We start from the raw sequence: 14,770 nt of genomic DNA, 5'->3' as shown, positions 1-14,770 counted from the left end.
AACCTGTCTCCTCATGTAATAAATCACTTTCAATTTCCCCAAACCTATACTTATCAGAATCATATGGTATATCATTATATGTATTATTTGTCACAGTTATAAAATTTGCACAAGATACAAAATTGTCATTAGTACTCTCTATTATCTCAAATAGCCAAGAATTTTCATCCAAATCACATTGTATACTATTGAAGTATTTATCCTTCAGCTTTTCAAAAATAAAATATCTCATCTTTTTCCACCACTCAGGACATACAGTTTCACATACATTAATAAGCATCTTTCTAAAGTTCTTGTCAAAAGAAATAGTTTCACTGTTCAGCCATAGATTCATAAGAAATGTGTGTGTATCATTAGTATCTGTAAAAGTTTCAATTAGGTAAGAAGTTATACATGTGTCATCGTTATTTGTGTAGTCAGATTCTTTACCAGCAACATCTAAATTCACACTTTTACATACACCCAGCTTGCGAGCTTTATTCATCCTGGTAACATCCCTGGGAATTTCTATAATATTCTCACTATTTAATCCATTTTCAACCATGTGTATACCCAACTCCCTATTTAAACTAATGAAATACCTTTCCTTAACATCATCATCAATACCATTACCATCATTATCAACTTTATCAACAACATCATTATCATTACACATATTCAGGTCATACACATTCAAATTATCCCCCAAAATATTATTTCCCCTTTCTAAAGTTACCAGATCCCTTTCACCAACATTTTCATTCTCACAGCATACATTCTCTCTTTCATTCACACACATCTCTGAACTACTACAAATTACATCATCTGACAAAGTGTTGTTCTTTTCTACCCAAGTGTAAAACTCTGTTAAATTAAATGAATCGCAATTACTTTTATCTACTGTATGTTCTTGTGTATTGAAAATGTTATCTTTATCATCATTATTTTCCTCTTGAAATTTCTTCAATAAGTAACAACTAATGACCTCATGTGATAGCTTAGGTTTGGAACTGTCATGTTTGAGTTTATAACAGTCACATCCATTGGTCCTTTCATCATGCTCACCTTCTGCCTCAACCTTGCGGACCTTCAAGGGGGCGTCTACTCGTTTTTTATTTCCGGTTCCTGTTTGAATTGCTGATTATGGTTCTGCCAATGTCTCTGATCAACATTTCTATTCCCATTCCTATGCCAAACATTACCTGATTGTTGGTAATTTCTATTGTACTGATCTCTAACAAAATTTCTGTCATTTTGATCCCCAAAGTGTTCTCTATTTTGTTGATTATTAACGCGAAAATGTTGTTCTTGTTTTGGATAAAAATTATGGTCCTTCTTCTCAAAATTGCTATATCTCCCTGAATTTTGACTGACGCCATGAAAATTGTTTTGTTCCCTTTTTTGAAAGTTGTCATTTCCCCAATTTTGACCATTACCTTTCTGAGTAAACCCATTGTGTGTTCTTGATGTTACCCTATCCAACTTTTCAATATAATTGAGAAACTGCTCTACATTACTATCAGGACAATGAACTAAACTCAACTGCATTGTTGATGGCAATCTTCTCTTTAAGGTATCAATTTTGATCAAGTCATCCAAAGGTTTTGTTAAATGAATAAGTTTTTGAAGTTCACATTTGCAAAATTGTTTCATGTTCCCATCTGATTCTCTATAGTTTCGCCCATTCAAAAATTCACTTTTGATTCTAGTTTGTTTAAGATCATCCCAAAATTTTTCCAGAAATTTTGATTCAAATTCTAAAAAGGTCATCCCCAAAGTTACAATCTGGTTTGCCCAAGTCAAAGCTTCCCCTTCCAAGAATTTTTTCACAAATTTAATTTTTATTTCATCTGGTGAGTGAGGTAAAAAACAATTCTTACAATACTGCATAAAATCAACGGGATGTAAGGGTCCATCTGCCGAAAAGTGCTTCACTGGAATATTAGATACAAGATTACATGTGTTGACATTGTAATTCTTGCTTTGAAATTCAATGTCAAAACTTTCAATTTTTTCGCTAAGTTCTTTGACAGATTTTTTGTTTTCTAAATCATTGCATTCTACTTTTTCTTCTAGAGTAACCAAGCGATTGTCAATTTTTTGTTCTACATTTTTTACTAAAACTTTTGTATTCTCATCCAAATTTTTAATTTCCCCTTTTATCTCATTAAAATCAATTAAATTTATTTCCCTATCTGCCAGTAACTCATTTTTTACAGTATTAATTTCACCACTCAATTTAGCATCAATTTCATTTACTTTTGCTTCCACAGATTCAATTTTTTCCTCAACACTGCCAACTCTGTTCGAAAGATCACCCACTTGGGTATTGACTGCTTGGACTTGCAACAAAATGTTATCAATTTTTTCATCCCAGTAAGTCTTATTGTCGTCAACTGATTGTCTAATTTCTTGCGTGAAATTTACAAGAAAACTTTTCAAATCAAATTGATCGGTTTTTTCTATTTTATTTGACCTGTCCTGATGTTCAAAGTCTATTAAATTACTACTTTCTACTTTAGGCACAATACTCTCGAAAATCTCGTAAGTCATTGTGAAGAACAAACATTTATACACAACAATACAAAACAAGATAAAAATATTGTTTTAACAAAATACAAGAGTTTCGTCACTTATCTGGAAAATTCTTCTACTGTTGCAAAACCACGTTTTCCATCCATGTGATTGTTGACCAAAATTCTTGAAATATTTTCTTCTGTCGAAAATTATATTTTTTGCCGAAACATTTCTTCTCCAAAACTTTTACTTCCCGATGAACACAAACACTGTAGCACACATTCTGAAGAAACTGGTATTAACACACAAAAATTTTCTTCCTCGTAGCACTGTTGAAGATCTCTTGAACACAATATCCCGGCACTGAGCCCCCAGTTGAAATACGGCTTCCCGGAAAGACACAAATTGAAAATATGGTCACTATTTTTTAATTAACTTAAATTTGCCATATTTCGTGACAGTACCTTTTCCATTAGATGTTTGCAAGGCGATATAAGTCTTGGCTTCAGTTGTCTAAGTATGATTCCACAATGCATCGTTGTCGGCTGCAGAAAAGACGTGGTTCAAAGTGTTTCTCTCATTTTGGTGTTTCAAATACAGTTTCTTCAAATGTAGTTCCTTCTTTTTAGTCAATACAAAAATAATAGTAACATAATTCAAAATTATTCATGACCTCGACCTTCACAATGTTCTTCCATCAACACACACCAACAGTTAGCTGCCGACTGACTATAGTCAAAGACGACTCTAACGTCAAAGATACTTTACACAATCCACAAGTTTCCATTTGTAATCAGTCTCTTTGCTGTTCTTCGATACATTTCCTAATAGTAAACAATATGCTTTCACTCTCAAAAACAGAGGTAAATTAACATGTAATAAGACAAATTATAATAAATTCTGACAAAACTATAAGAAAACATTTACACTTCGGTATCGAAAAATAAGGTAAAAAAAATAACATTTCCCAGATCCATTACAGTACTCTGATACCTGCATTCATTAATGGCTGCAAATTCAGTAGTCAGTTATACTCTCTTGACTCCACTAGATATACATCATTTTACCTTGTCATTGCTTTTAACCTAGTTCCCATATTTGATCCTCTTATTCTGAGCCTCAACAGTTGTATCCCTGTCAGATACTTTCTTACCTAAAAGTTGCAAGAGCATGATAGGGAAACCATAAACCTAAATCCTATTCTATTCAAGCCAAGACTGTCCTCTACACCAAGTGTGATCTCTGTCACGTGCTATACTATAGCTACAATATGTGATCAAAATAATGGTTCAAATGGCTCTGAGCACTATGGGACTTAACATCTGAGGTCATCAGTCCCCTAGACTTAGAACTACTTAAACCTAACTAACCTAAGGACATCACACACATCCATGCCCGAGGCAGGATTTGAACCTGCGACCATAGCAGAAGCGCGGTTCCGGACTGAAGTGCCTAGAAGCGCTCGGCCACAATGGCCGGCTGATCAAAATATCTGGACACTCTGAAAAACATACTTTTTTCATATTAGGTGCATTGTGGTGCCACCTACTGCCAGGTACTCCACATCAGCAACCTCAGTAGTCATTAGACATTGTAAGAGAGCAGAATGGGGTGCTCCGTGGAACTCACAGACTTCAAACATGGTCAGGTGACTGGGTGTCACTTGCGTCATACATATGTCTGCACGCAAGATTTCCACACTTCTAAATATCCCTAGGTCCACTGTTCCAATGTGATAGTGAAGTGGAAACGTGAAGGGACATGTACTGCACTATAGTGTACAGGCTGACCTCATCTGTTGACTGACAGAGACTGCCAACAATTGAAGAGGACTGTCATGTGTAATAGGCAGACATCTATCCAGACCATCACACAGGACTTCCAAACTGCATCAGGATCTACTGCAAGTACTATGACAGTTAGGCGGGAGGTGAGAAAACTTGGATTTCATGGTGGAGCGGCTGCTCATAAGCTACACCTCATGCCGGTACATGGCAAACGACGCCTCGCTTAGTATAAGGAGCATAAACATTGGATGATTGAACAGTGGAAAAATGTTGTGTGGAGTGATGAATCATGGTACACAATGTGGTGATCAATGGCAGGCTGTGGGTATAGCGAATGCCCACTGAACATAATCTGCCAGTGTGTGTAGTGCCAACAATAACATTTGAAGGAGGTGGTGCTATGGTGTGGTCATGTTTTTCATGGAGGGGGCTTGCACCCGTTGTTGTTTTGCATGGCGTTATCACAACACAGGCCTACACTGATGTTTTAAGCACCTTCTTGCTTCCCACTTTTGAAGAGCAATTCGGGGATGGCAATTGCGTTTCTCAACACGATCGAGCACCTGTTCACAATGCACAGCCTGTGGCAGAGTGGTTACACGACAATAACGTAATGGACTGTCGTTCACAGAGTCCCGACCTGAATCCTACAGAACACCTTTGGGATGTTTTGGAATGCTGACTTCTTGCCAGGCCTCAGCGACCAACATAGATACCTCTCCTCAGTGCAGCACTCCTTGAAGAATGGGCCGCCATTCCCCAAGAAACCTTCCAGCACCTGATTAAACATGTGCCTGCGAGAGTGTAAGCTGTCATCAAGGCTAAGGGTGGGAAAACAACGTATGGAATTCCAGCATTACCAATGGAGGGCACCATGAACTTGTAAGTCATTTTCAGCCAGGTGTCTGGAAACTTTCAATCACATAGTGTATAAAAATAGCAGATTGAGCTTACCCTGTTTTTGCAAAATTTGTCCACAACTTAACCATTCTTATGCGTGTTTGATATTCGCCTGATGCTGGATCTGAGTCCACTTCACCAGCTGATGATGGGAAAAGATATTTCAGTTCATCTGCATGTGCCACACCTGTAACCAGAAAAAAACTGTTTCATTAAATATGAATGAATGATGTCATACCCTATCACACAAGATCAACACATTTTACAGTCTGAAGGCCTGTGAATCATCATATCTCTCTTTCTGAAATGAAATTCTCTTCTCTTAATCAAATGCACACTATTATTCACAGTACAGTATGAAACATTTCAGGCTAGGGTCTGCAGTGTTGGCAAGCAGGGCATAGGTCAGTGCTTCTGGGCGTGTGTGAGTGCACCTTACTCACCATGGTTACTCTTTGGGTAGTTGGAGATCTCTTGCAAGGTGGCAGAGAGAAAGGGGTCACCAGTAGGGTGCATGGCTGGGTAATGTGTTTGTTAAGAGAAATTTTGTGAACTGTGTGATTTATTAACAAAGCTTGTAAAGTGCTCCTTTGCTATATTATTTTATGATATACAATACAGTTATGTTAATCTTCAAAGTGGGTAGATCACTGAAACCTATCTTGTGATGTATGCCTGTTTTGTGCAAGGGTAGACACAAAATGCTCCAGCTTATACAAAGATCACTAATCCCAATAAGATGAGCAATGAAAATTCAATAACAATTTATGACAATATCACGTGATTACCAGTCACCACATAGAGCAAACGCTGAGTTGTGTGATGGGAGGAGCAATCTTGGTGGTGGGGGTAAGAAGGAGGCTTGGGCAGGGAGGGAAAGGAATAGCAGGAGATGGATGGGGGATGGTAAAGTGCTGCTTGTTGGAACATGCAGGGCCGTGGTGAGGACAAGGTACGGGAGTCTGTGACTCACCCTCCCCTCTTATGGTGAGTAGCAATCTGTCCTTTTCATAATATTGTTGTTCTTTCATTATGGACTGTTCAGTGTTAAATTTTCAAAATGAGGCCTGTCCAAAAAATTCCGGAACTTTGCCCACAATTTTTTCTATGCTTACCTTTTACTCACTGTGCATGGTCTCCTACAAAATACTGTGTTCCACAATTGATACACCACACCCAATGCCGTTTCCATTTCTGGAAGCAGTCTTGGTACCCCTCTTGCTGGATCATCCTTTCAAGGATGCCTAGACATCCTTTCAATGGGATTTTTAACTTTGGAAATAAAAAGGAGTCTGCTGAGGCCAGGTCTGGAGAGTATGGAGGATGAGGCAGCACAGTGATTTCCTTTTTTGTCCAGTAGTCACACATCCACACTTGGCAATGCTCCACAGTTCTTGTCTGCCAGTATATAAGGTCTGCCTGGTCTTGTTTAAGGTGTGGTTGTTTCTTCACATTTCCACTTCACAATCACATCACATCATCAACAGTCAACCTGGGCAGGCTTGTCCAAAGGTACAGGCACTGAAGTGACTACAGCAATGTGAAATACAAGAAATGTACTTGCAGTTGCGAATATGGACAACCATCAGCGGTATAATGGAATCACAACAACTAAAATTTGTGCTGGACTGAGACTCAAACCCAGATCACATTCTTAACTTCATAAAATTTCTCACTTCAATTTTTATGTACAAGATTAGGGGTAAATTTAAATCCTGACTGAAACTGCTTGAAAGAACCAGTGTTGGGAAAGAACTAAAACAGCTCCTTGAGAAAAATTATGCTGGTAAGAGAAACAATTAACAGCTACATTTGCAGAACATTCCAGGCAAAACATGGTCTTGGGTAAGTGATTGCTACATGGGCAAATAAAATAAACAAAATGCAATGGGATTTATGAGAAGTAGTTAGTAGAGAAACCTCCTAAAGATGGACATAGACTGTGGATATTGTATCACAGCCACAGTCACTTTGACTGTTCAGAGATATCACTAAACCCGCCCAAAGATGTAAACAACCATGCACGAGCAGCGTCTATTAGACAGAGGGCTCCGACAGCCAATCAGTTCCAGTCATTCCACCAGGATGGAGGAACACGGCTCGTGTTGTCTGTAGTTCAACCGTGCCTAGACAGTCAATACCGCAGTACAATTGCATCAACATTGTTACTTTGTGCCAGGAAGGACTCTCAACAAGGAAGTGTCCAGCCATCTCGGAGTGAACCAAAGCAATGTTGTTCGGTCATGGAGGAGATACAGAGAGACAAGAACTGTCAATGGCATGCCTCGCTCAGGCCGCCCAAAGGCTACTACTGCAGTAGATGATCACTACCTACAGATTATGGCTTGGGGGAACACTGACAGCAACGCCACCATCTTGAATAATGCTTTTTGTGGAGCTGCAGTTCGTCGTGTTATGACTCAAACTGTGTGAAATAGGCTACATGATGCACAACTTCACTCCTGACATCCATAGTGAGGTCCATCTTTGCAACTATGACACCATGCAGGGCGGTACAGATGGGTCCAACAACATGCCAAATGGACCGCTCAGGATTGGCATCACGATCTCTTCACTGATGAGTATCGCGTATGCCTTCAACCATATAGTTGTCGGAGAGATGTTTGGAGGCAACCCAGTGGGGATGAACGCCTTAGACACACTGTCCAGCGAGTGCAGCAAGTTGGAGGTTCCCTGCTGTTTTGGGGTGGCTTTATGTGGGACTGACATACGCCACTGGTGGTCATAGAAGGCACCATAACGGCTGTACGATACAAGAATGCCATCATCCGACCGATAGTGCAACCTTATCGGCAGCATATTGGTGAGGTATTCGCCTTCATGGATGGCAATTCGCTCCCCCATCAAGCACATCTTGTGAATGACTTCCTTCAGGATAACGACATCAGTCAACTAGAGTGCTCATCATGGTCTCCAGACATGAAGCCGATCAAACATGCCTAGAATAGATTGAGAAAGGGTTGTTTATGGATGATGTGACCCGCCAACCACTGTGAGGGATCTACACCAAATCGCTGTTGAGGAGTGAGACAATCTGGACCAACAGTGCCTTGATGAACTTGCAGATAGTATGCCACGACGAATACAGGCATGCATCAATGCAAGAGGACGTGCTACTGGGTATTAGAGGTATAGGTGTGTAAAGCGATCTGGACCACCACCGCTGAAGGTCTCGCTGTATGGTGGTACAACATGGAATGTGTGGTTTTCATGAGCAGTAAAAAGGGTGGAAATGATGTTTATGTTGATCTCTATTCCAATTTTCTGTAAAGGCTCTGGAACTCTCGGAACCGAGGTGATGCAAAATATTGTAGAACAAAAGCATACTGGTGCTTTACATTTATTATAATGTTGTTCTACCAAGAACCAATGGAAGATTCTGTTAACATGATAAAATTTTCGTTACTTTAAAACAGTATCAAAAATGTAATAAATTACCTGAATATTGTGGAAATGCAGCATGCGGTCCCTTGTATGAGAAATGGTAGTAGTAAACAGGTACTGTCTGATTTGCCAGAATTCGTACAAGGTAGTCCACTGGCTCCACAAAATACAAGTCACTCATCATCTAGGATATCAAATATATGCAACATTACTAATAGTTAACAACATGTGTACATTTATTATACACTCCTGGAAATGGAAAAAAGAACACATTGACACCGGTGTGTCAGACCCACCATACTTGCTCCGGACACTGCGAGAGCCTGTACAAGCAATGATCACACGCACGGCACAGCGGACACACCAGGAACCGCGGTGTTGGCCGTCGAATGGCGCTAGCTGCGCAGCATTTGTGCACCGCCGCCGTCAGTGTCAGCCAGTTTGCCATGGCATACGGAGCTCCATCGCAGTCTTTAACACTGGTAGCATGCCGCGATAGCGTGGACGTGAACCGTATGTGCAGTTGACGGACTTTGAACGAGGGCGTATAGTGGGCATGCGGGAGGCCAGGTGGACGTACCGCCGAATTGCTCAACATGTGGGGCGTGAGGTCTCCACAGTACATTGATGTTGTCGCCAGTGGTCGGCGGAAGGTGCACGTGCCCGTCGACCTGGGACCGGACTGCAGCGACGCACGGATGCACGCCAAGACCGTAGGATCCTGCGCAGTGCCGTAGGGGACCGCACCGCCACTTCCCAGCAAATTAGGGACACTGTTGCTCCTGGGGTATCAGCGAGGACCATTCGCAACCGTCTCCATGAAGCTGGGCTACGGTCCCGCACACCGTTAGGCCGTCTTCCGCTCACGCCCCAACATCGTGCTGCCCGCCTCCAGTGGTGTCGCGACAGGCGTGAATGGAGGGACGAATGGAGACGTGTCGTCTTCAGCGATGAGAGTCGCGTCTGCCTTGGTGCCAATGATGGTCGTATGCGTGTTTGGCGCCGTGCAGGTGAGCGCCACAATCAGGACTGCATACGACCGAGGCACACAGGGCCAACACCCGGCATCATGGTGTGGGGAGCGATCTCCTACACTGGCCGTACACCACTGGTGATCGTCGAGGGGACACTGAATAGTGCACGGTACATCCAAACCGTCATCGAACCCATCGTTCTACCATTCCTAGACCGGCAAGGGAACTTGCTGTTCCAACAGGACAATGCACGTCCGCATGTATCCCGTGCCACCCAACGTGCTGTAGAAGGTGTAAGTCAACTACCCTGGGCAGCAAGATCTCCGGATCTGTCCCCCATTGAGCATGTTTGGGACTGGATGAAGCATCGTCTCACGCGGTCTGCACGTCCAGCACGAACGCTGGTCCAACTGAGGTGCCAGGTGGAAATGGCATGGCAAGCCGTTCCACAGGACTACATCCAGCATCTCTACGATCGTCTCCATGGGAGAATAGCAGCCTGCATTGCTGCGAAAGGTGGATATACACTGTACTAGTGCCGACATTGTGCATGCTCTGTTGCCTGTGTCTACCTGCCTGTGGTTCTGTCAGTGTGATCATGTGATGTATCTGACCCCAGGAATGTGTCAATAAAGTTTCCCCTTCCTGGGACAATGAATTCATGGTGTTCTTATTTCAATTTCCAGGAGTGTATTAATAATGGCTACCAATAGTCAATATCTCACCTAGTACACAAGTAGATATAAAAGATCTCTTGATTTTCCTATACTGTGGAAGTCATTTGAATTTTCTATGCTTTTTGATAATGAAAAAATGTAAAGCTATTTTTAAATTATACTTGAGTGCTAAATGAAATATGGGCTGCCATTTTTTTTATATTTCTGGAACATTAATTTAATTTTGTATTCATTACAAAGCATTAGAGCCTTTAGATGATTTCGTACTATGAACCAGGCTTTCTTCATTAAAATAAAACTACTCCAAGTTCCAATAACAATAGTAACAGTACAGGTATGATAAAAATAATAGTAATGTTTGTAGCAGTTATAGCTATTATGACTAATGTGAAACTACACTGGTTATGAAATAATTAATAACTGTAATATAGTAACAATAGTTATCACAGAAGCAGAATAACTGAAACTGGCCCAAAAGAAACGATAAAAGAAGAGGAGTAATGGTATAAGAAAGAAGAAGAGACAAGGATTAAGAAAAGTAAAGAGGAGAGAAATATTGGAAAGGAACATGGATTGAATTGTTTGCTGGACAAACATTATATGGAATGCCAAGTTATGCCAACAAGAACACAAAATGTTTTAGCATGGTCATATATCCTTGATACAGAGATGGAGCATATTGTAAGTTATGTAGCACAAGGATGTATGCAAGGAACACATACTTTTCACAGTCTACATTAATGATCTTCCTGTTGGTATCCGAGAGTAATATTTTAGCTATGGGAAAAAATCTGGAAGAAGCTGTTCAAAGAGTTCAAATAATATTACTTACACAAAACAAAAACTTCAGCCCTTTAGTTGCAAACCAGTACACCCCTCGTTCTTGAAATAATTGAATTTCCATGTATAAAACAGCTTCAAACTTCTGATTACTTCATAAATGACTTAACGTGTTAAATATTTCAAGTTAAGCATGTAAGCTAGCGAAAGTTCAGAAAATATTTAAAATTATGTGGAAATTTTCTTGGAAGTCACTAAGTGCTCTCATTACAAAACATTTGATTGGCATAGTCTGGGTAATTTGTGCTCTGTTTTAAGCAAAAGATGGTTTCTCATGCAGCTCAATGTTTGGACATCAGATCTCCTGAACTATGTGCTATGTGTCATACAACAATATAATTTGGCAGGTACATTCATATGTGGATACCATCTGCAAAATGTGTTATGAACAGAATAGGTGACAAATAAATAATAAAGTAAAACACCATGCCTGATGTGGCTACAAGTGTGCTTCTAGCAGCTGACAACAAAACATTTTTTACTTGTATCAATATCTTAAGATAAACATCAAATAGTACTAACTTCATAACTTGCTTGTATCAGTTAACTGTCGTACCAGAAACATTATGTGGGTGTGAAGCATCAATATTCAGGAAGAAAGAAGGAGAAGAAACTAATATTTGAAAATAAATAATTAAAGAAAATTTTTAGACATGTAATTGATCAAGATAACATGGATTGCAGGATATTAGAAAAACAAAGAACTATTGGAGCTGTATCATCATCGGCATGCTAAAGAAGAGAAGGTCAAGTTAAGGTGGCCACATAGCAAGAATGATGGAGAACAGACTTCTTAGAACAACATTCTGCAGGACAATAGATGGAACAAGAGGAAGAGCAAGACCCAGAATTAGATGACAAGAGAACACTCTGAAGGACATAGCTGGGATGAACATCAATACCAAATGGACAAACAGTGCACTCGGCAGAAAGAAATGGTAAAGGCTCATACAGCACGCATATATATAAAGTAAAGTGAGTAATGTAAGGACATTATATATCTGAAAAACCAAATACGCTGCTGTAATGTTTTTATTGAGCTGTTCTGATTGTGTTATAGCAACAATGTAAGGACATTATATATTTGAAAAAACAATTTCGCTGCTATAATGTTTTTATTGAGCAGTTCTGATTGCATTATAGCAGCATAATTGGTTTTTCAAATACATAATGTCCTTACAAGACATATACAATGCTGCAGGCCCATGAGAAATAAAAATACAGTGAGTAAATCTGTCATTGTTCCAACAAAGTATTCTGTATAATCATTGTGGTATATCTGTTTGTTGCAAAATGAAACATTTGGCTTTGTGTCAGCCAGGTGGTAACTGAGATGGAATGCTCAACTTCACAATTTTGGCTGGATTTTGGCACATAATATACATTCAGCTGTTCAAAGTCTGTTCAAAGTCCTTCTCATAGGTGTTTTGTTGGTCACATAGTACTACATTACCAGCATAATAGAATTATTGTGAAATCATTACTGCCATGTTAGAATGACTTAATAGTTATTTTGCACTATAGTGATTGATTTATTATCATCTTCTTCATGAGCCTGTTAACTTTTGGGGATGGAACTGTTCTCTTCAACTTCACCACGAGTCCATCAAGCAATACAATGTCCCAAGTACCAGTCACATCCACTGCTGTTTCTGGCCTTTCTGGAATGCTATAACTCAATGTGTGATATCAAAGATAGAACCTGCCTACAGCAACTGTGTTTAAAGGCTAGCATGTTTGAGAGGAATAGTATTGTCAACCAGTTGGCATATTCTACTATATCTGAAGTATCACATGCAAGTTATAAGATATATTTAAGAGTGTTATTGGATGGTAACTTGCTGTGTCTTCACTGGGTTTCACTGTCTTTGATACTGCAATAATTTCAACTGTTTTAAACTGGCTTGGGATGTGTCCTGATGTCAGAATGTCAGTGCAGAAATGTTTAAGCCAGTCTCAGTCATAATTTCCCAGGAAAAAATTATCCATTGTTAATTAATTTAAAGTTTTGTCCATTCCTTATTTAGTAAAAGGTGCACACACAATAGGGTTTTCAGTGAGTGTGACATCCATTCTCTTCAGTTCTTCCTTGATGGTTTTCACACATTTTTGATCATCTCGGACTTTCTTTGAATATTGTTTAATCTGCTCTTCTATTTGGTGATGGTGATGTGTTCTGCCCATTAGGCAGGTCCATCGCAGCAAATTCAGCATTCTTCATCCCACCACATTTTTCATAGCTGTGTCAGATACATTTAGCTTATGTTGTCAGTTAACAGAATCCTGCCAATTTCTTTTTCTTCTATTCATAGTTTCCAATTTGTCTATTCTTGTTCACCCTGTGTAAACACAACATCATTCTTTATTTTATCTGCCCATTTCACATCTTTCATTCTTCTCAAGATCCACATCTTAAAAACCTGTAAGCATTTCCCCTGCCTCAGGTGCAGTGTCCATGTTTACACACCATACAGTTTAACACCTCAAACAAAATACTTCATTAATCTTTACCTTAACTGTCTATTTGACAGACCACTAAAAATACTCCTCAATTTGCAACACATTTCTCTCTCTCTCTCTCTCTCTCTCACCACCCTCCCCTATCTTCATCTTCTCCTTCTTCTTCTTCTCTTATTCTTATTCTTATTCTTATTCTTCATAGCCCATACCCCACAGCTGGTGTTCAGATCTTTCAACAAGTTGTTAACTGTATTTTCACTTTCAATCTGCAACACCATGTCAGCAGCAAATCTTACATATCTTCTTCCTAGTGTCAACCACACTTTTGTTGGAAGAGTTTTTAAGTAAGTCACATAAACAGATACTATACAGAGTACGTAAAAGACAACAGCTCTGTCTAAATCCTCTGCCAATTTTAATTCCTGCTGTCATCTTATCTCCAGCTCTTACTTTAAATCTTTGTATGATGTATAAATAGCTTATTTTACTCCTTTCCTTCCAGTTAATTATGATCTCCTTCAGGATACCTAAAACTTTAATCCCCTGAAGTCTATCAAAGGCTTTCTCCAAGTCAACAAAAACTATATGGACTTCCCTACCTTTTTCTAGGAATCTTTGTCTAATTATTCATAAGAATCCAATTGCATCTCTACTTTTGCGCTTTCAGAAGCCAAACTGTTCTTCATCCAATTTTCTCTCAAATTTTGATTCATACATCTATTCATTATTCTTAGAGGAATTTTTGGCATATGCAAACTTAGTGTCTTATATTCTGTGAACTTAGTGCATTCTGTACAATTTGTGCATTTATTTTCTTTGATATTGGTGCCATTACCTTAATCACAAAAGTTATTGCACAAATTCGGTATTTATGCCTTTCATTTGATGAGTTAAATCAGAATAGCCTCTCCCCCATTGCTTTTCCATATTTCATGTCCTTAAGTGCCATCTCAACTGCTTCCAAAATGATGAAAAGTCCTTTGTCTTCTTCTATTAATTCTTTTATATCCTCCAAATTCAAAACACTCAAATATCTCTTGTCTCATGTAATTCTTCTAAGTGTCTGTTCCATTTGTAAAATAGACAAAGGTGAGGATGCTCCAGGTTAAATAACAGACTGTGTAAAATACTGTGAATCTACACTTTATTACAGGTGGAGATGCATCCCAGGATATGTGTACACCACAAAAGCTCAGGACAGACTTGCTCAAAGACTGTCCTGTGGTGGAGC

The 14,770-nt window shown here is 39.4% G+C and overlaps 1 protein-coding gene across 1 annotated transcript in view; it reads right to left on the bottom strand.

Moving 5' to 3' along the window:
* The window catches only part of LOC126259688 (cholinesterase 1-like), a 186,940-nt gene that overhangs the window by 13,842 nt on the left and 158,328 nt on the right, over positions 1–14,770 (bottom strand). The window contains exons 9-10 of the mRNA XM_049956647.1: positions 8,643–8,772; positions 5,238–5,370 (exon numbers count right to left, since the gene is read on the bottom strand). Coding sequence (XP_049812604.1) covers positions 5,238–5,370; positions 8,643–8,772 — 263 coding nt within the window. The remainder of the gene's footprint in view (positions 1–5,237; positions 5,371–8,642; positions 8,773–14,770) is intronic.

This window comes from Schistocerca nitens, chromosome 5 (genome assembly GCF_023898315.1).
Source record: "Schistocerca nitens isolate TAMUIC-IGC-003100 chromosome 5, iqSchNite1.1, whole genome shotgun sequence".
Taxonomy (NCBI): domain Eukaryota; kingdom Metazoa; phylum Arthropoda; class Insecta; order Orthoptera; family Acrididae; genus Schistocerca; species Schistocerca nitens.
This window is presented reverse-complemented; position numbering and strand designations above follow the sequence as displayed.